The sequence below is a fragment of the Crocodylus siamensis genome, chromosome 15 (genome assembly GCF_052110815.1).
Source record: "Crocodylus siamensis isolate JL-2025a chromosome 15, ASM5211081v1, whole genome shotgun sequence".
Classification (NCBI taxonomy): domain Eukaryota; kingdom Metazoa; phylum Chordata; order Crocodylia; family Crocodylidae; genus Crocodylus; species Crocodylus siamensis.
This window is the reverse complement of record NC_143409.1, coordinates 3,366,980-3,389,202: the sequence shown is the minus strand read 5'-3', so window position 1 is coordinate 3,389,202 and position 22,223 is coordinate 3,366,980. Positions and strand designations below refer to the sequence as shown.

Genomic DNA, 22,223 nt, shown 5'->3' with positions numbered 1-22,223 from the left:
AGTGACCTGTGACTCGAGAGCCCCTGGGCCGGGAGCAGCACTGTTACACAAGATCAGCTGTCCCCGTGACCGATAGTTTTCCAGGACGAACGTGAGTGCAAGAACAGTAACAGAGAAGTGAGGCATATCCAACCATAATAGCACAGCGTTCCCGAGAGAGCCAACAGCCAGGTCTGTGAGGCCATCTTCGTTCAGATCCAGCTGTCCATGGATGCTGCATCCAAAGTACATCAGGCCAGAAGCAAGGTCGGCTGCTGCTATTTTCTAAAAAGCATCAAAAGAAACCTGTTGCATTGCCAGTCTGAGCAGCCCAGTATGCTCATGAGCACGTGGGCAAACACAGGGGGGAGTGCAGGTGAGCACTGGTGTGTGTTTCCACATGGGCATGAGGGGGTGTGAGGATGGAAGAGTGTGAACTTGTGGGTGGGAACACAGACAAGGGACATAAATTCAGCGGTGCGTGCAAGACAATGCATGCCCATGCATGTGTCATGGCACACTCGTGGGATACAGAAGCAGTGGCTTGGCCCTTCAGCTCTTGAAAGAGTCTACGAATGGATTAAGTTCACCTGTTTGAATGCCGGTAAAGGGATCGTCTCTGGCACACCAACTCCCAGACCCTCCTGCTTGGTTTCTGAACAAGCCCATTGAAATTAAAGTGGGTGCTCATGGAGCAACATCTCTTTCACGTTGCATTTCGTCGAGACCACTGAATGGATCACGAACTTTAGATCGCTCAGATGTACACCTCACTATTAAAAAAGTCCCTTCCAGATGCCAATAGGAAAAGACATTTGACATAATTAGAGTAAAATGGCACATTTTCTGTAGCAGAGCTTTTTCCTGAGAAGACTTTGAAGGGGTGGCTGTACCTTTTTCTCTTGCTTTGTGGCAATGGCTCTGCTATATGTTTACTAAATTGGTCCCAAGACATCAAACCCTATGGTTTCCATTTTAGGCATATGGTCCTAAGACATCGAACCCTAAGGTTTCCATTTTAGGCATATTTTTCAAAATCCCACATTTGCTTCAGCTTAGAAGCTCTTTTCCAGTCACACTATGGAACAATTATGAGCCTAGTGAACGTGAAATCCTAGCTCTGTTGAATTCAATGGCAAAACTCCCTTTGACTTCATGTGGCTGAGATGTCGCCCTGAGAAGTGCCTAGATTTGGCTGGGGGAGAATCTGCAGAAACAGGTTTTCTGGCTAATTATTGATTACTTGCAGATAACAGTAAGCTGACCTCAAAATACAGAAAAGACTGGACAGGCAGATGTGTGACGAAGTGCTTAATAGATTGTAGGGGAGATTTGGACCTGCGATATTATAGAAGACCTCTTCTCCCTGACAAGTCACATTGTTGACTTCCCAAATAAATCATTCTAGCTGTAGTGGGAAGTATTATGGGCAGGTTTGGGGAGGCGCAGCTGTACCTGACCTTAGCTCTGGAGATCTGGATGCAAATGATCTTGATGGAGCTGGGCTGTTCTCAGTGGGGGCAGATGACAGAAGGAGCAATGGGCTCAAGTTGCAGCAAGGGAAGTTGAGGTTGGATATTAGGAAAAACTTTCTCATGAGAAGGGCAGTGAAGCACTGGGACAAGTTACCCAGAGAGGTGGTAGTGACATCTCCATCCTTGGAGGCTTTTAAGGCCCAGCTAGACAAAGTGTTGGCTGGGGAATCTAGTTGGGGCTGGTCCTGCTTTGAGCAGGGGGGTGGATTTCACTAGACGTGACCTCCTGAGCTCCCTTCCAGCCCTAATTTTGTACGATCATATGATCTGATTGTGACAGCCATTTGTCATGTTGCATCTGGTTGGAGACACATCCCACAGAATTACAGATGGCCACGAGCCTTGGCTGACAATGCCCTGATTGAATATGGGAGACACTTCATCTGCAAACAATTTGAAGCCGTATTTTCCCTTCTTTTCAGGTGTGACCCTCACTTATCCCAAGCACCTTTAGATAATATAACTAATAGCGTGTGCTTGTGTTACCACAGGGCTTCTATTTCATACTAACAGCTACGTAAAGGACCCAGGAAAGGAGGAGCACATTGCACCTGTTCCAACTAAGCAGTAGGGAAACCCCAGGGATAGCTGGCTGTACCTGCTTATACTTCCTCAGGATGTCTCCTTTGAAGCCGTGGAAGATGTATATTGCCCCTTGGTGATCATCTTCCAAAGGGGCACCAACGACAACGTCATTGTACGAGTCCTGGTTCAGGTCAGGGACAGACGCGATGCAGGAACCGAACCGGGCGTTCTGGTAACTCTGCAGGTCCTGCAAGGCGCCGCTGGAGACAAAGCGGTCCTTCGGGGTCAAAAAGAAAAGCATCCGCTATGAATCATGAAACCCCCTTCCCCATCTAAGACATGGGCAGAAATCCCAGTATATGAACAAAACCATCCCCATCTCCCCTAGGCAAGGCATTCAAAACCCAAGGAGGCAAAGAGGCAGAAAGGCCATGAAGCTGACGGGCTATTGCTCCTGATTTTATGTGAGAGGTGCTCTGACTTTACTACAGAAGGAAACCCTGGGGCAGAACGGCTAAGGTGAGGGCAGCAGGCTGGGACTCGGGGGACCTGGGCTCTGCCACAGGCTTCCTGTGTGACCCTGGGCACATCACATTGCCTGTCTGTGCCTTGGGCCCTTACCTGCGTGACGCGGATAAGGGAAAGGTGTTTGAGGGGAGAGGTGCACCTGACACAGGAAGGAAAGACAGATGTTTTCATAGAGATTGGAGCCAGTTGTCCTTTTGTCTACTCCCCTGTATAGATGGCCTTGGCCAAGTCACTTAACTTCATTCTGCCTCAGTTTTCCCCTCTGTATAATACAGGCAATAATCTGCCTTCCTCAGAGAGCGTCCTGATGCTTCATCCATGAGCTAGGCAGCACCCTGCTCTCCTCCTGGGGCACCTTGCTCTTCAGAAAGGTGCCTTTATGGTCATGTTTCAATACTGTGAAGGCAAAACACAGGGGTGCCCAAGACAAGGTCAGCGCCTCTGCGGGAAGGTCTGATATCTTTGCAAAGTAGAGCAAATCCTGACCCCCTGCTCCAGTGGCTGAGGGGCCGCAGGGCTTTTGGAAACACAGACAAGTCCTTTCCTACAGCAGGCAGCAGAGCCCAGCCTGCTTCACCTCTGGGCTTCTTCGAAGAGAGGACGGGGCTGGTGTCCCGCAGCTGGAACCGCAGCCTCTGAAGCCGAGGTGTAACGTGTACCCGGAACATTTTTGCATTTCATCGCAAATTTAAACCAGGCCCGGCATCGACAAAGCTTCCCAGCAAAGAGGAGACCCTCTCACGGGATGTTATTTGAGAAGATTGCATGCAATTTGGTTGGAAGAGAGCTGTGGCGAGGATATCATTCATTTCCACAGCGAATAGCGTGGCAAGGGTGCAAAAAACAAGTAAAGAAAGTCCTGAGGCTGTTTCCCCAGGAAAGTCATGGAGCCCTGCTTATCAAATCAGTTCTGCTGACTTCATTAGCATTGCCGCTATATAATATCACCATGGCCCTATTGCACAAACCCTTATCAGCCCACACAGCCTACTTGAGTCTCAGCCCAGAGCCAAGGAAACCAGGGCCTGCAAAAACAGCCCAGACTGGTATCGGGAAAGCCAGGAAATAACAGGCACTTGCTGCAGAGCGTGAGGACATGGTTTCCATTGCCAGGATCCCTCCATTGTTAAAAGCCTGCCTCCACTTCCCTAGTGTTCAGGGGTAGGGAAGAGTCAGCTGCCTCTCTTCACATCCCTCCCTGAGACAGAGCTACACAACATGTTGTCTCAAAGCAGTGAGGCCAAGAGGAATTTTTTGAATGTTGTTCTCTTCTTGCGGGGTTATGCAATGTTAGCGAGCACATGGGGCATGCTAGGGGGACTTTGTGGCCATCGTGGGCCTGTCCCTGCCTGGAAAACACCATCAGCGCTCACGCTAGAAAGTCTCTCTCTCGTCTTTGCCATTGCCACCCTACTCACTGCAATCCAAACCCTACTCCGTGTCCAGCGGAGAGATTTACACTCATCCTTGTCCTGGTAATAAGAACCAGGCTGCATTCCTGGCTTTTTTGCTTTCTTTTTCTTTTTTTAACAGCCTTGTTAGGGTTATAAATCTTGTGAAAAGTTGTGAGGATGTCCAGTGTGACGTGGAGGGATGGCTCTTCCTTTCTTTGAAGACTATATCAAGCCATTCCCCCAGAGATCCTGCAATCCTAGAGGAAATCATAACAGAGCTACTGCAGTCTACCAAAATTTGCCCAACCAGGGAGGCAAAGTAATTCTCAACTGCTCCTCCCTTTGTCACAAATGGCGTGTACACATGTACTAACTTTCTGAAAGTTAAGCCAGCTTTACTTTTTTAAGTCAACTTAACTGTCAGAGCGTACATACGTAAGTGGAACAGAGTTGATTTCAATGCGGCACAAGATAATACACCTCAGAGGTGTATTATCTTGTGTTGTATTAGTTAAGACCACCAGGATCTAGGGGAACGTTTGCTCACCAGAGCGCCCCAAGGGATGACGAGGTCGAACGGTCACAAACTCCTGCAAGACCGTTTCAGGCTGGACATAAGGAAGAATTTCTTTACTGTCCGAGCCCCCAAGGTCTGGAACAGTCTGCCAGCGGAGGTGGTTCATGCACCTACATTGAACACCTTCAAGAGTAAATTGGATGCTTATCTTGCTGGGATCCTATGACCCCAGCTGACCTCCTGCCCTTTGGGTGGGGGCTGGACTCGATGATCTCCCGAGGTGCCTTCCAGCCCTAATGTCTATGAAATCTATGAAATCTATAAAAAAGTCAATTTAGCTCATAAGGTGCCTGCCACCATGTCAAGGAGCTGTATGTGTGTATGCTCCAATGTGGCTTAACTTAAGGCAACTTAGTTAAGTCACTTTATTTTAAGTTGACTTAGTACATGGGTATGCACCCAAGGAAGCAATAGGGAATCAGGCAATGCTGCCACAGAGGCCTGTGCTGAGGCGTATTTTGCTCCCATCCAACTACAGGCTTCAGCGATTGGATGAAAGTTTTGTCCGGTGCCCTCCACCATGGGTGTAATTCTGCAAGACAGGCAAGACCCCGGCTAGCAGCATCAAGGGTGTTTGTACCCCTGTCTACACACCAGCTCCACTCAGTGACCTGAGGACCTCCAAAGCCAGAGGGGCCTGGTCCTAAAAAGTGCTTAGCACATTTTAATTGGGGCTGAGAAACCTCAGTTCCCTCCTCCTACCAAACTGAGGGCTGAAGGTGATGAGGGAAAGCTTTTAGGGAAAAAGTCTTGTGGAACTGAACAGAAACACCATGAGATTGCCTAGAGAGAAGTGTAGACATACAGAATTGAATACGGAGCTAGATGCTTTCTTGTGCTGCTTGGACCTGCGCTGCTGGCTGAGCTTTCCTGGACGGATTTCGTCACCGGGCGAGAATTTTCTCTTTAACGTATAGGGTGATCCCACAAACCCCCCATGGGCAAGTTTCCATTGTGTGTGTAACTCTACGGGGTTTTTCCACAACACGAGTATAGCCTGAGTCGAGAGGCAACAGGCCGGAGGGAGAAGCTGCTGAGCCAGGCCAGCCCCCTCTATGCTGCATGGACCCAGCTCCAAAGCAGTGATGGGAAGAGCCAGGGCCAGAAGATCCCAATGTCGCACTGTCCGGTCCAAAACCTGCTGAGTGAGTGGGAGTCTTTCCACTGATTTCCAGTGCAGGGACAGGCTGTGGGCTCAGGACCACATCACAGAACAGCTAATGCAAGGAAACACCTCCTCCCCCACCCCCCAATAACAGGACAAAGCTTGGGGACTTACCTGTCTTAAAACATAGACATAAACCTTCCCCCTCTCCCAGTTTTCGCTGAAGTACATGGGAGCTCCCACCAGCAAGATGTCGGTGATGCCGTCACTGTCTACGTCAACAGAATTTATCTCACTTCCGTAGTAGGAGCCGATCTGCAAAAAAAGGGTAGGGAAAAAGCGATCGGAAAGTAAATAAGGGTATGGCCTGACTTCTCCACCTCCTTCTGCTTCTGAAGTGATTGAACACAGCAGGGTCAAACACACACAGGGCGAGCGGGATTTTCAGTCTGCTGGAAGCAGGCATTCGGACGCAGCGTCTAGACAGATGTCCAGGAAAGAAACAGTAACGCTACAAGATTGACAATCAAACCCGGTCCTTTTCTCTGGTCTTGCTGCATCCGCTCGGTGTTATATTTTCTCGTGGAGCTGGGGTCCGAAGGACAGCTAGTCCAAGTGTGTTTGTGTGTGTACATATATATATTTATTTATACACACATACACACTGTATTTCATGGTGTATAGACTGACATGGTGCATAGGTCAACCCTCAGTTTTCTCATCTGAAAGGTAAGGATTTTCACAGGCATGGTCGACAAGCTGTGCCCGTGCTGCTCGCAGGGGATGGGGCCAGACTCGCTGAGCACCAAGCCCGGCCCCATCCCTGTCCCCGACCCCTGCGAGCGGTGCTGGGCTTGGTGCCACTCACAGGGGATAGGGACAGGGCCGAGCCCGGCGCTCAGCTGGCATGGTCCCATCCCCTGCGAGCGGAGCTGGCACGGTGTGTAAGTCAAGTTTGATTTTTAAGACACAAAAATTGGGCTTCAAAACCCAATCTATACACTGTGAAATATGGTATCTATCTATCTATCTATCATATATGGACATTTAACCCAAAAGGCTCCGTGAGAGCCTGTGGATCTGTGATCCACCTGCTAGGCAGCACTCTCTCGCTGGGGCAATCTCCCATGCAACTGAGTCCCACCGTCGTTGCTCAGACAGGTGTGAAAGGGTCGATCCGAAGGGATACCATAGATCTCAGTCACGATTTTGGCGCCAGCCCTACCCGCACACGGGGAAAGCTCAGATCTGGAGATGGACGCCACGGCTCCTTCACCGCCAGGGACCCCAGGAAACCCCCGGGCCTCCCTACAGGGGTGTTCATAACACTGCTGCTTTCTGCCCAGCTGCCAGCGACTGTCCTGTCTTCTCATATTCCTTGGGGACAGTTCTTATGTGTAATTATGTGTAATTAGCCAACCTGATCAGAAGGTGCCAGAGAATTTTTCTGCCTCGGGGCAAAATTTGCACAGGGTGAAATTCACCCTTTGTCAGTGAGCTGTTGCTTACGCAGGCTTATGCCTCCCCGATTTAGTTAGTCTATCAGGTGCAACTCTGTCCTGCCTTCTGCCTGACTTCAGATTAACACAGGTAATTGCGTTGTGCTAGAAAGAGAAAGACAAGGGCACTGGGGAGAGAAAGCCCACACTTCTCTCTTCACAACTGCAGCAGGGGAAAGGGAGGTACTAAAAGTGCTCATTGAAATATCCCAGTCCTATGGGTCAAGTGTGGTGGGGTGAAATCCTGATCATAAACTTCAGAAACATAGGATCATTGGCAAGCCAGGCTGGAAGGGACCTCACAAGGTCATCTAGTCCAGCTGCCGCTCAACGCAGGATCATCCTGACCATCCCAGACAAATGTCTACCCAACTGGCTCTTGCAAATGTCCAGGGATGGAGATTGCACAGCTTCTCTAGGTGCCTGTTCCTGTGCTTGACCACCCTCAGAGTCAGAAAGTTCCTCCTCTTGTCCAACCTGTTTCCCTTGAGGCAGCTTGAAGACTTTGCACCTAGTCCTGTCCCCTCTGATCACAGAGAAAAACCCCATCTCCATCCTCTCTGTAATCACCCTTTGGGTCGCTGAAGACTGTTATCAAATCCCCTCTGTCTTGTCTTCTCCAGACTAAATAACCCTAGGTCTTTCAGCGTTCCCCTTAAGTCTTGTTTTACCCTTATGGAGTAAGAGGCCGCCCTAAACTCTTCGGAGCAGATCCACAGCTGATGTACATGGAAGTCATTGCAATGAAGCCAATGGATCTCTGCTGATCTATGTCAGATAAAGGTACCGCCTTACGTCCTTCAGGTCCGATGGATGAGAAACCTGACAGGGCTCAATGTGACTAGTGACAACAGCCACATATTATAGTGCATTTTGTCTTGCAGAACTGAAGCTTTGGAGATCTTTCAATATAGGTTTTACCTGCTCTCCTTTCAGGGATTGGTGAATAGTTAGGTTTCTGTTGTTGTGCATGGTGAAAATAATGACTTTCCCAGTGTGGTTGAATCTGGGGGCTCCTGCTACGTAAATCCGATCATGCGTCGGTGAAAGCACAGAGGTGACGGTGTAACCTGGGACAGGGAAAGAAAGTCAACACAAACCTGGAATCAACCTACAAACAGCAGCAAAGCTGGAGCGTCAGGCACCAGCCAAGTACACGTAACAAATGACACAGATTAATCTGGCTTCCAGAAAGCTGCTGAATCAATTGAACGTTGTGTTTTCTAGCTGGAAAAATAAGTGTCCTGATTAAGTTCTTTACTTGGCTCTGGCTAGACAGATGGAATCAATGCTTATCATTTCACTACCCGCTCCTCTCTTTGAAACGTTTCTTTTATTGCAGCGCTCTTGACCGGCAGTCTGCGTTTGATTAGCTGCAGGCTGCTAACACAGTCCTGGCTGCTTCCCAGATCAGCAAACTGGAAACCGCGATTTCTCAAAAGATAAAGTCATTCAAGCAAATTTGACTACTCTTAACACTGCGCTTTGAAGTGCCTCTGCATTTGCTGCTTGGGTTTTAATCCCAGCCCTTGACAAGTGAGATTAGTGCTAAAACTATGCAAGGCTTAGAAGCTGCCGGCAAACCAAAGGCAGAAGAACGTGGCAGTAGAAACAAGTCCATTTCAGCTCCTGATAATCATGGGTGCATACACATGTACTAACTTTCTGACAGTTAAGCTGACTTAACTTTTTAAAGTTGACCTAACTCTCACAGTGTGTATACATATGTGGAACAAAGTTGAATTAAGTGCAGTGCACGATAATACATCTCTGAGGTGTATTATCTTGTGTTGCATTAGTTAAGTCAACTTAACACACTAGATGTTAAGGAGCTGTATGCGTGTATGCTCCAATGTGACTTAAGTTAAGTCACTTTATTTTAAGCCAATTTAGTACATATGTACTCACCCAAAGTTACTTTATGCAAAATTATACAAACCATGACCCTGCCTTTGTACAGAGCACAATGCACTATTCCCCACAGCTGAGTAGCAAACACCAGCTCTGAAAAGGTTTCACAAGCCCAAAAACATCTATGGATATTTGATATCAAAATTAGGGGTAGTATAAAACTTGTGACTCTGTGGTGAACCTCAGTTCATGAACCCCATGGTAAATATGTGAGCTCACACTTTATATTCAGCCTACACAGAGTTTATAGATGATTAACAGGTGCTTTAATAAGTGGTTAATCAATTGCTACAGACCAACAGAATGGTAGAGTGTTTCTAACCATCTATAACCCCTTCTGCTGATGGCTGTATAATCATCCATAACACATGTGGATCATTGCATACTTCCAGCATGTACTGACCATTTATAGACCTGCTCCCGATAAATCATTTGTAAACGTAACTTTGATGTAGAGTGACACCAAAGCCTATGGTCTGGGATGGTTGGGTATCAAGACACCCATTCAGTGTGCCGAAACCCTTCTCCCAGCCTTACCCTGCTCTGGAAGGGGGCAGGCATTTTCGACTTGGTCTAAAGGAGGGACCGTAACACGCTCATTATGCCAATTGAAAGGTGGAAAGTGTCAGTGACGCAGGGAAGGAGGCTGAAGACAGCCGAGCTGCTCTCTGCCTTATTCATCACTGTGTGCGTGCAGTGAGATTGCAGAGCCCCTGAGAAGGACAGTCGGCCTTTATCACTGACAACCGGCTGGGAGGAATATTGAAGAGATCGACTCTTCCTCATTATGGAGAAGGAGAAAACATCTGGGAGCACATGGCAGAAAGGCTCTGCTGTGGGCATGGTGCATGGGGTGCAGAACAGGATAGGATAACTGGGTTGAGAAATATGAAACATGCTCATTATGGGATAGCCCTAGTCCCAAGGCTCACTGTGGCCAGTTTGGCCAGAGCCGACCAGGAGTAACCAGCAACCAGTGAGCCCAGCCATTTACTCCCATGCTGGGCTGGGGATCACTGGTACCTTGACATGCTGAAAGGCAAACTGCAGAGGTCCAGCAGGCATCCTAGATGGTATTCAAAGGGTTTGAGTCTGCTAAGCTTCGATATCCTGTCCCAGGCTGGAGCACCTGCAACAGGCTACTCCGAATCTGCTCCTGAGGGCCTCTGCTGTATAGAAAACATCCCTGAAGCACCTGCTTGGGGGCCAGGGTGACACTGGTCTCCCCCCTTAGCACGAGGTGTGGGAGGCTGCCTTTCCCGAAGAGCTCTGCTTTCCTCAGCTGTTTCAAATGGGGATATTGAAGAAGACAGCCATGTCACTGCACCCTGCAGTCTAGGTATGGCCACTGTGGGCTTCTGTCGGCCTCTTAGAAGGTGGCTCGGGGTCCACTCACCCGCTCCTGCTCCGCACACATCCAGCTGGGAATGAAGGCAACAGGGAAGAGGGGCCAGCTGCATGCTAAGGGCTTCATGCATTCAACAGCAGTGGCCCAGGAGTGACTTGGAGTGGCCCAGGAATGACTTATGCCAGGCACGTCTTATCCAGATCATTTTGGGATTGATGTGTGCACAGCATGAGAGCGTAGGCAGGGCTTATCCCCCTGTGCCATGAATGAGAGCTTTGCTGCTGTAGTGTAGGCAGACTCTTGCCACCTCTGCTCCAGGCATGGCAGATACAACCACAGACAGATGAGTGTGATCTTTGCTTGGTGCCTATTAGCCTTTGGCTGTGCTTGGCTAATTGGCATATCCAGGGGCTGTAATTCTGAGAAATGCCTGGGGGTAGCAGAATTCAGTAACCAGGTAGGTTATAAGGTGCCTTTGACACTGATATTGGTTTTATGACACATTGGGTACATCTACATGAGATGCTTTAAGGCACATTAGCCTAAATTTAAGGTGCATTAGGGGGCACGTCTACATGTGCATGCCCTTAATGTGCTTTAAAAACGGTGATTTGGGGCTAATCATGCCTAAAGTTGATACCTTAAAATGCAGGTATCAAATTGAGGCGAGAATAGTTAAAGCGGATTAACACATGTGTAGACACATTAAAGCGCATCCATGCGTGTATGCGGACTGACTTGGGATTAACTTTAGTTCCATGTCAGTCCACACACAGCATTAATACACTTTAACACCTGTATGCGCAGATGCCTGCGTAAACCTGTTTAATGCGCATTAAGCTAACGTGCATTAAAATTTAGGTGTGCTTAAATGCATGTGTAGACACATACAGTCATTATAACCTTCCTGATGCTGAATTCTCTGCACACGTGAAAGGTGAGAATGACCCTCCTCCGTTTTGATAGGCCTTGTTCTCCCAGTAATCAGCTTCTTGTTGTTTGTCTGCTACCCCTGGGAATTTCTCTCCCCGGTCTTAAGCTGCATTGGCTTTTGCTGCTTAGGCCTGCCGAAGAATGCCTTGCATTCGAAAGCTTGTCTAACTGTATCCCAGCTATGCAGCTGCTCCAGTAAAAGAGATCACCCTAAGAACTGCTTGCCGTTTGCATAATTTCTGCATCATCACAGCTACAACACCACTCTTTAGTCATGCCGTTTCACCAGGATTTTTTAAATCCCCCTAGGATGGATTAGAGATGACCTGAACCACATTTGAATAGCTCTCACATTTGGATGGTGTGCGCACTCCTGCAGACATTGGCTTTCCTCTGGATCCTTCCAAAGGCCAGGCTTCAGTGGTGCTGACTACACATGTGATGGGTGGCATATATCCCACACAGCCCTGCCTTACCCCATGCAGCTGAGTACCTGGCATTGCATTTTACTTAAACTGATATTTCCATGAGCATTAACCTCTGCCAGCAGCAAGCACAGGGCCACGCTTGCCAAAAAACCCCGGCCAAGTCATGAATGTAGCTGTGGATATAGAAGCCCTCCGTGCTATTTCCTTACCAAGGTAGGCGCCGTGATTCTTCAGCTCTTCGGGGAACTCTTGGAGATACGATTCCCGATGGGGAATGATTCTCCCGCTGCTGGTTTCCTTTAGCACTGCGCCGTTCCAGTCGTAGGCTCCCACGGCCCCCAGCAAAATCCCGTCCTGTGGGGAAAACAAAGCTCTCAGAGCACCTTGCAATGTAACCGTGGGGACCCAACACTTTGCAATCCCAGCAAGCCTCGTGGGCGGATGGAAAGCCAATAGCACAGAAAGGGGCATTGCCACGAAGCAGGACATCCTGGGCTGGCTGCTGTAGCCCCCCAGTGCAGATACATGTGCATTACTGCACACACAAGTGCAAGGTGAGCATCCTTGCTGAATTCACAAGAGCCCTTGCTAGCTGGCCAAGTGATTCCTTTCCAGGAGAAGAAAACACCCTATTTGCAGCTCTCTGGGCCAGGTCTCCCCAGGCTCACCCATTCTCTGCTAAGAGCCACCTCTGCTATATCCTGCGCTCCTGACAAGCAGGTATCAGGTCCCAGGACTTCTGGACACATCCTCGGCACTCAGGTGGTACCGCTACTCACGCACAGCAGTCCGATGCATCACGCATGCCACGAGGACCTGCTGCAGCCACGCTTTTGGTACATGCATCCTCGTGGGGTGCTCTGCTCCCACAGTTAGCTGCTCCAGACAGCAAGAAAAGGCAATGGCCAGCCTGATGGGTGACCTTGCCCTGGGGGCTGCTCTAAGTTTTGCCTGAGGCCAAGCTGGCCCAGGCAGCCTAGGACTGGGAAAGCACAAAAGCGTCTGACAGGACCTTTCTCCAGCACAGTTTAGCTGGACCCTGGGACTGGGTCCAGTATTAACTAGGCTGGAAACCAGGGGCCCAGGCTGGCCTGTCCCATCATCCTGTGCTGCAGCAGCCAGCTCATCCTCGCCTGCGGAGGAGCTTAATTACAAGGGCATCTAAAACCCAAGTCTGACTCAAAGGAGCCTAAGCCAATCCTGTGCTAAAAATAACATGAGATAACGGGGCTCAGTGCAATGCTAGTCGCTTTTCCTGTCCCCGGGGATTGCCAACGGGGACTCCCAGAGCTCGCCCACACCGCCAAGGGGGAGCTGCTCGAGGGTGCGCAGGGGATGGAGGTGCTCCCAGAGCTCCCTTAAATTGCATTGCCGTGCACACAAAGAGCCTGTGCACATCCGCGTGTGTGCAGCTCAGCTGGGACTAGCAGTAAAAAGCCATTCCTTTGAGTGGCAATGAGCGTTACCCGCCGTGACACGTGTTGCTCCATCTCCACTGAAATCCACCTCCTGGGGTTGCGAACGGGGCTCTGATTTAGTAGCCCGGCTCATCTGCTCCCTAGGGCTGAGCTGCTGAAAGCTGAGCTGCCCCACCTCGGGCCCACGTAACCTTCCTGCCGAAACCCAGGCCTGCATCAAGTCAGCGTTGGCCCGAGCGGGTGTTTAGATGTGATCCACGCTCAGGCCAAGGTCAGGGCAGGGGGATGGGTCCAGTGTGAAGGCTGGTCCCTTAAGATGCTGGCACTGAGAAACCCCCCAGCCTTTCCAGAGCTGGAGGATACGGCCCAGATGGAAATCGCGCTTGGATCCAACAGCGAGGGGTCAATCAGCCCAAATCTGCCTCCCCCCGTCTCCTCCGCATGCAGATGGAAGTGGCGGGCCGGATTCCGGGGTGATTTCTGGGCTTATCTCTGTTTAAAATATCCCTCGCCATATCGAGACAATGACTCCTCTCCTTGGGCATGTGGAAATGGCTTGATTGAAGCCAGATGTCTGAGAGAAATGAGAAGAACAAGGAGGATCCAGTAAGTCTTTTTTTTTTTTTTTTTTTGCCTATAGGAAATTTATCAGCGTTTTTGGGAGCTTCTCTGCAATTTTAATTCCAAGGCAACATATGTATTTGGCTTGATGACTCTATAGGTTATAGGAAAAACACAAAGGAGCCATTCCCACAAATCACACAGGCTGTCTACAGACAGCAAAGGGAATTTTGCAAGGGAAGCAGCAAGCAAGCAAAATCTCCAAAGCGTTCCTCGAAAGATGTGTGCATTCAAAGCACCAGAACGATACGTTCAACCAGGTCTTTTCTTTCCAACAGTCCCCTTGTCTTTGCAACAGTCGGCATGATCTTAGTGTGATCTTCCTTTGCGTTGGGTCACGTTGCATTTCATCAGTTTGCGCGATGTCTTGTGAAGAGCACCTGGCATTCGACAGCAGCTCGGTTTCTGCGCGCCACGTCCCGATGCCAAGCCAGCTGACTCTGAAGCATCCTCCGACGCGCCAGCTTTTCCAGACTTCCCAGCTTTGGCAAGACGACGGACGAACAGAAATCTATCCTCGAGAAACAGAAATGCAAGGCTGGAGATGGGTGAAACGCTCCAGGTTCTCCACGCCAAGAAGTAGCGCTGACTGCTCCACTACCCTCCTGGATGCTGGACAGCAGATGTGAACAGGTGCGGAGAAAGGCAGGATGAAAAGCAACGTGGAGGAAGTGGAGCTTTTTAGGCAGCCGCTCCGTGAGTCACGCTGGAGACTTTCAGCCCCGGGGTGTCCAGCGCCAAGTCTGCAGAGAGCTAACGGTCCACATCACACCCGGGTCTGATTTAAGAGCTCAGCCTGCTCTCAGCTCCAGACAGCTGCAAGCATTTCAAGCTGTGTTGACTTTTTAATGCCAGAATCACCTTCCTTCCTTGGCCTGGTCCAAAGCCCAGCCAAGCTGAAGGATTGATGCCAGCCGACTGTGTGCACGTGGAGTCTGCCTGCAGCCTCAGCACAATGCACGGGCCCCGGGGTACGGACAGGCCACCGAATGATGGAGATACAAGGAACTGACTGTGGCAGCTGCTTGTGGTGACCGTCCACGTGTGCACAGGGCTGCCCTAAAGTAAAGGGAAGCAAAAGCAGGGCAGCTTAGCCCTCCGTGAGTGTTTGTCTGTGCGTGCCCTCACCTCACTTCTGCACCTGGGTGCAGAATCACGTCCCTCCCCTCTGCGTCCTGGCACGGCATTTCCAAGGCCAGAGAAGCAAGAGCGCTGAGCGCTCAGACCATGTCCTGCAGGGACCTTCCTGCCCCGCAGGCCCCCAAGGGGGTGTGGGAATAGCTGGGTGAAGCCCCTCTCACTAGCTGCCCAGCCTGGCAGGGCATGTGGGTCTCAGCTGGGGGGCAATGGGGGTGCTAGAGGCTTTAGTGATATAATAATACTGCAGAGGCCTGTGTCCAATAGAAGGCAGACATTAGTGGTGCACACCCATCCCCTCTCAGCATCCTCTAACCCCATTTCTCCCATCCCACTTCTCCAGTGCGCCTGTCCTGGGACCACAGGAGCCAAGCACTGCCCAGCTGCTCCAAGGAGCCTGGCAAGTCCTCTGAATGCATGCACCTAGGAGCAGGAGACCTCCTGGTCCAGCTCTCAGGTACCCCCGTGCTGGGATGTGTCCAAGTTGCAGCCTGAAGGATCATGCGGGCTGAGACCTGCCTCACTGGTTCTCCATGGGAGCCTCTAGCACGCCTCTGTGGTTTCGACGCCACACGGGACAGTGGTGAGCATACCACCACCCGTGCTTGGGGAGATGGCAACAGGCCTCTCGGCCAAGCAGGACGGACTTCCCACTAATGACCTGGGTCCACGGTGCAGCTCCTGGCTCTGCCACAGGCTCCTGCTGCGAGCTGAGTCCTGTCCCTTGATGTCTCGACACTTCGTCGGGCTGGAAGAGACCTCGAGAGATATCTAGTCTGACCGGGCATTGAACCTGTGACGTTGGCTCCCCGCTTCTTCTTTCTGGTCTATTTGGACGGTGAACGCTAGCATTGCCCTTCCCTTCTCCGCCCAGAGCCAATTGCTTGAGAAAGAGAAGCCCGCTGCTGAGGCTACATAATCATCTGCTCCTTTCATTTGGGGTTTGTTGGATAACGAGTTTGTAAATACGACAAGACGTCAGAGAAACATCCCCGCCAAGCTCTGGGCTGACGGCCTCCCTGGCCCGATCCCTGCTAGTGCAAACCCCTGTGCAAACTGCTTCCTCCAGCTTATCCGGACTCCCTCCGGGGAGGTTCAGGTGCGGTCTCTGGGATGCCACGTACCGATTAGGTAACGGGTGAAGGCTAAACTTGACTCTGGGGAAAACTGATGCGGCTGCCCTGACTTTGCTGCGGCTGTGGCAGGGCTAGATGCCCGGTGAGGATGGCTTTCATTTTGAAGTGTATTTGTTGCATTCTTCACAGAATAGCGAGAGCTATTGAATGCTATAAAGAACGAAATGGAAACACAGGACTGTTTCTGGATACTTGCTCCAGGCCTCGGAAGAATAGAGAGACCCGCGAGAACGTGAGCTCTCTTTTGATCCCAGTGCTACAGATCAGAAACAACTGGATACAGTACTACAAGAGCATGAATTCACGGACCAGGAAACAACCCACCACGCCTGCTTTCCATAGGACGGCTACCCCAAAAATATGCCAACAGGAGACGCACAAAGCTGCTCGCTTACTTCCACAATGTGTGATGAAAACCCAGTCTGGGACATCTCCAGTCCAAAGGAGATTTCATTCTTGTTGGTGCCTAAAATAAAAAAAAAAGAGGAGTTGAATGTAAAGATGCTCTCTGGGTGAGATGGCCGGTTATCCGCGGGGACAAGATAAAACGACTCCTGCCTTATGCGGGCCGTTTGCAAGGAATGGTTATCTCCTCAGCTGCCGTCTCCGGACTTCATTCCACTCAAGGCAATTTATACGAGCCACGGATCAGACAAGTACACAGTGCAAATCCTGCCGCTGTAGAAATGGCTCATTTTCTCACAGTCGTAAAAAACTATAGCTTAGGATAATCCCACCATATATGGTAGAGTAGAGCAAAATATTCTGGGAAAAACCTTTTCCATTAAAAAAAAAATTAAAAAAAAATCATCAAAAATCGTGGCTTGCTAATCTGCGGTGAGGTGATCAAATTCTTTTGACCGGGAGACAAAAATTTAAAGAGTCAAAATGTTCCTTCCCTTCTGCCGGATTTGAATGAAATATTTCGCCATTTTCTTTCCACCCAGCAATATTTTGTTTTGAAATTAGCTTCGTCCCGTTCAAATAAAAGGTAAAAAAATATGGCGGAAAAGGAACTATTTGGCTTGACCTGAAATGAAATTATTTTTGGCTTTTCCCTCAGGTGGGAAAACAGAAATGGTTTAATTTCGGGTTGACCTGAAAAAACAAAATGCTCGGGTTGACAAAGAAACCAAGAGAGCAAGGAGCCCAACCTTTCTGTAACGTCTGGCATTCGAGTGTCTCCTTTATGCAGGCAGGATTATGGTGATTTTGGGCTGCTTAGATCGTGCCACATGAGAATGGATTTCCATGGGGTTAATAAAAAAAAGGAAGCACTAAACTGACTCGAAGGCTACGCCTAGATCAAATTTCAAAGGCCTTCGACACACCAGGGAAGCATTAGCGTTCCTCCGTTCAAGGACTTTTCTCATGGGAAATGTTAGGTGACCCTCACGTGGGGGTTGTTGCTGGTCCCTCTGCGTTGGACACGTGCAAAGTGTTCAGCAGCAGGGGTCTCCTATCCCACGTAATTAAAAAAAATGTAGCTCGTTAAGTTATGATTTAAAGGATTCCAGAACAAAGGATGTTTTTCATGTTGGGAAAATGCCCAGCAGACTCCAGTCATGTTGGAAAATTGGATTAAATGGAGGGCTGTAATAGCCCGCTCCAAATAAAGGGCAGTTCTGTTTGGAAGCTGAAGCTGATTTTTATGCCCCTTCTGGCAGCGGGTCGTAGCCTTTGTAGACTCAAGCCCCCCCCTCGCTAGACTTAAGACACCCCTCGGAAAATGCCGACTTTTAGCTTTTGCTCGTTTTTTGACTGTGGAGGGAACTCAGAAAGCCCACGACCAGTCAGAGCGGTTTGGGCACTGGATTCCCATCCGAAACCTCTGGATTTCTCTTGCAGGTGTTTGCACACCTACCCGTGCTAACACTGAGCGGGTGCGAATCACCGCCCTGCCGTCTGACCTGTAAGGCGAGCTGAAGGAAGAAGTGCCGATTTGAGCAGGTAACGCAGATCACTCACCTTCCAAACTAAATATCCTTTCCCCCAGGGCGTCCACGATATCCTTGAGCGCGGCTTCATCGGTGACGTTAAAGAAATGCTTGTCATCCGGGTCACTTGCTATAAATTTTATTTCGTTCAAAAACGTTTCCGGATTGATTCCTCTTCTGTTGTAATAGCCCAGCACCTGCGTTGCAAACACAAGTCTCCGAGTCCTCCCGCGCATGTTTTACAAAACGCTGCAAACCAAACCGTCCCTGCCCGCCTTGCCCCGCCCTGTTGCAGGCTGGGTCCAGGACCTGAGCACCGCAATCATCCACATCCATGCCAGAGGTTTTCTTTACACCACCTGATGGCACCTTAGCTTCGGTGAGCTCATTGATGACCCTGTATTATAACCCGTTTGCCCCCGGGGAAGCAGAGGCAGAGAGAGGGCAAGACAGCAAAGGTGTCTTGACTCCTACCTACCCTTAACCGAGAGAGGTCTTGTGTGAATCTAGTGGGAGTCAAAGGGCCTCAGTTGTCTTCCTGCCTCTGCCATTGACTTGCTGCCAGGCTTTGGGCAACCTAATTCCCTCTCTGAGCTCAGGTTTTCTGTCGGTAAAGCAAGGGTGAGGATGCACCCCAGCTTTGGGAAGCACTCGACAAAAACCCCTCCGTAATAGTTCAGGATCCAGTGCAAAGGTGTCCCAGAAACCTCCAGACCTTACAAATTACAATATCAGCTTTGTTACTGCTGATAAGAAACTAAAAGACCTGTCAGCTCTTTTGCAGGTGACTTTTGCTCTGAGTTAGGACAACGTTGGGCTGTGCCAATGCTCCTTCTGGGGCTTAAAGCTGGTGGTTTCTAGCTGGAGGGCCTTGTCCCTCTGCTCAGGATCAGTCCGGTGCCGTATTCAGGGACCCCCGGTCACACTGGTATGGGCTGGGGTGGGGGGTTGCTTTCCTCTGTAGCAGCGGCCCGCTCCCTGGGATCTCTTGAGTGCATATTAAGAGCCTTTTAGAGCAGCGGGACGTTGGCTGCCGCGGTCCCCCTCCTTTACCGGTGACAGGTTTGGGTGTGATGACTTGTGTTGCGTCAGGGTTGACAGTAGTTTCACTAAGGTGATGGACTTGTCTGGGAGGGTTTGCACAGGCCTGATCCAGGGGCTGGACTAGATGGGAGACGGGGCAGGGACTTACAGCCACAGCGTATCTGGTGACGTTGTCCCTCTCGCTGTCCTCGATCACCTTCTCCAGGTCCGGGCTGTCGTGGGACTCGCCGTCGGTTATCACGATCATCACTTTCTTGGCTCCTTTCCGCCCGCCTTTCTGAAAGGCTTCCGAGCTGAAACGGCAGAAACGCGGGGACGTTCAAAACATGCCTAGCTTGCCCGAAGGGGAGCGCCGTGCTGAGACCCCCTCTGATCAGGGCCCCCTGTATACGGACCCCCATCGGGGCACGTGTCACATGCAGTCCTGAGCTCAGACCCCTCCGTGAAACGCTCCCCGTCGTGTCTGAGCTCCTCTTGTCTGAGTCAGGCCACAGCGCTCATCCCACCCGGACGGACCTGGATCCAAGTGCCTGAGTCACCGACCACAGACGGCTGTTTTAATGGGCTGCTGCTTCCTGTGTTACAAGGGCAACGTGCTGGGATGCAGGCTCCTGGGAGAGCTTTCCGCCCCAAACCAGGGCTCTTCTCCCCAAGCAGACCCGGTGGCCGTCCCGGCCTGGAGGACTGGCAATTGCTGCACCGGCGCAGCAAGCACGGACCCAGCCCTTCGTTAAAATGGGCCTGCCAATTAGGTCGTGCATAACCAGTGCATGAAGGCTGATGAGGCTGAAGTTGTCTTAATTGCACGTGGCTAATTAGGCCACGAAGCAAGATGAACCGTGATCTGCAGGTTGGTCTGGAGGCCGGTCTGCAGCAGAGTGGACGGGGCTGGGCTGGGCGAGCCGTGTCCCCTGCTTGGCCCATATTGCAAAGGGGAAGATGTGGGGGACAAACCGGCCTGATCCTGGCTCCCCGCCACCCACAGCAGGGGTGTGGAAAGCCGGCTCCATCAGACAGCTGGGCATTTCCCTGCTCGGTGCCTCCTGACCACAGGCCCAGCATGGAGGTATGATAGAGATGGCCTGGGGGCAGGAAACCTGGACAGTGCACAGCTGGAAACCCCTGGCTAGAGGGGAAGCCCCCGGGGACCACCCGCAGCAGCCTCAGGCAGCTGCAGGATGGCATGTGTGTGTCAAGGTGGGATCCCCTCGCCCTGAGCATCCCTGCAGCTGGGGAATATGCCCAAAAGGTGAGGAGCCATCATTAAGGCCTTGTCTAGAAGGATCCCCTGGTGCAAGGGGCTGTCGTTTCTGTAACCGCATGTCTAGAAAGAAAGAACAAAAGGCCAGACTTGACCCTCGCAGACAGTTTAAATGCATCTCTCTGCTTTACCGAGCAAACTCGATGCCGTAGGCCGTCCTGGTCTCGGTGCCTCCTCGCTGCTCGATGTGGCTAGCGGCTTCCACCACGTCTTTGACGGATCTGTAGTCATTTAGGTGAAACTCGTGGACAACGTCTTCTCCGTACTGGACAACGCCCACCTAGGAACGAAAGGAGCTTTACATAGGACCTGCACAGGTCACAGCATAGCAGTCGCCTGAGAAAAAAAAGAGCAGTTTGACCAAGCAGGTGAAGTGTCAGCCCAAGTGCATTTGCTGGCTGCTGCATGATTTACTAGCAATGGGGGGGTTGGAGGAAGGATGAGAAGGAACAAGGACATCTGCAAGGGAAGCAGGTTTTTCTCTACCTGCACTGCGCTGGGCTCCAAGTAAAATCCCTAGCAGGCATGTTCCTACTGCGAAGATGACAGGATAGCTTCCGTTAGTGACCTGCACACATTAAAATGCATGAGGGCACTTGGCAATTTGCATATGTTTAAAGGAGTGGAATTAAACAGCTTCTGGTGGTGGCAAAGCTGAGGCTTCTTGTAGCCCCGGGCCCAGAAGAACATGCTGCAAAGCTCTCTCAACTCCGTGCAGGGAAAACCCCCGTGCCAAGGGGGTTTGGAGGGCAGGGGACAGCGAAGAGCGGCAGGAAAAGGAGGCGGCCTCGCGGTGCAGAGACAGCAGGGACAAGGGAACGCAAAGGAGGGCTTGCAATAGTATTTTTGCCAATGCTTGCGTGGAAGGTAACGATCTACTAAAAATGTGCAATGATGGATCGGGTCACAAGCTAGGTCTGCTCTGAGCTGGAAGACCTGGCGAAACAGCGGCTGGGAGTTGGATACCAAAATCTGTCCCTTCAGAGGGGATCCTCTAGACACCCCTTGCATGCAATGTGCAGGGAAGGCTCTGCATATACGTGCATTCATGAGAGTCCTTTGCTGCACGCAGTTGCAATGAAATATGGCCAAGTCCTCGCCACCTCTGCCTGCCTTTTCCCCCAGTGGCCAGTGACAATACGAACCCAGCATTGATGATACGCTACCCACGCACAGCCCTCGGCAGTGGCAGCTCATAGCAAAGGACGAGGGCAGGACCGGGTTTGGCTGAGAGCTGAGATGTGCGGGCCATGCACCTGCAGGGTTCAGCAGTTTCCCTGGTCCCGGATAGAAACCCCTTCTGCCCCCTTCTCCCCTGCTTTTCCTGCCGTCTCAGTCATGCACTTGGGCACAAACCATGCACTGGGGCTTTTGCAAGGCCCAAGGGAGCTGATAAGAAAATGAGGAATTGCTCTTCTCTGCTGCAAAAAACACATCTCCAGAGAGCAGGACTTCTTAAACGCCGCATGACTGAACTCTCCATCCTCCGCCCTCGCCTGCTGTCAGTGTGTGGGTTGCTCCTTTCTCCATTGCTCATTTAAGAGCATTAATGGGAACATTATTTCCATAGGTTTGGCTTTAACTTCTATACACTGAAGGTTTGTTTTGATAAAGCACTTTGCCAAACTACAGTACTCTGGCAAAAGAAGGGCCCCTGCTCCTCCTAAATAGGCCAGGGAAATGTGTATCATGAGGAACAAGATACATGCACATGCACCGGCTCATCACAGGGGTGCTTACTTGTATCTGTCCAGGGCCAATGTAGAATTTTTTCAAGATGTTTATCAGGAAATGCTGGACTTCAACCCAAGGATATATGCTGTTTGATCCATCCAGAACGATGATTATGTCCATGTACGTTTGGCACCCTGTGAAAAATATCCAGAAAGACCTTGGCAACCATTGTT

The 22,223-nt window shown here is 50.6% G+C and overlaps 1 protein-coding gene across 2 annotated transcripts in view; it reads right to left on the bottom strand.

Annotated features, from left to right (window-relative positions):
• Positions 1-22,223, bottom strand: part of ITGA11 (integrin subunit alpha 11) — a 150,820-nt gene that overhangs the window by 48,745 nt on the left and 79,852 nt on the right. For both annotated transcript variants that reach the window (XM_090029026.1, XM_090029025.1), the window contains exons 6-15: positions 22,057-22,184; positions 20,448-20,596; positions 19,204-19,348; positions 18,043-18,208; positions 16,470-16,540; positions 11,972-12,116; positions 8,064-8,212; positions 5,818-5,958; positions 2,113-2,316; positions 134-264 (exon numbers count right to left, since the gene is read on the bottom strand). In XM_090029026.1, the coding sequence (XP_089885152.1) occupies positions 134-264; positions 2,113-2,316; positions 5,818-5,958; positions 8,064-8,212; positions 11,972-12,116; positions 16,470-16,540; positions 18,043-18,208; positions 19,204-19,348; positions 20,448-20,596; positions 22,057-22,184 (1,429 nt within the window). The remainder of the gene's footprint in view (positions 1-133; positions 265-2,112; positions 2,317-5,817; positions 5,959-8,063; positions 8,213-11,971; positions 12,117-16,469; positions 16,541-18,042; positions 18,209-19,203; positions 19,349-20,447; positions 20,597-22,056; positions 22,185-22,223) is intronic.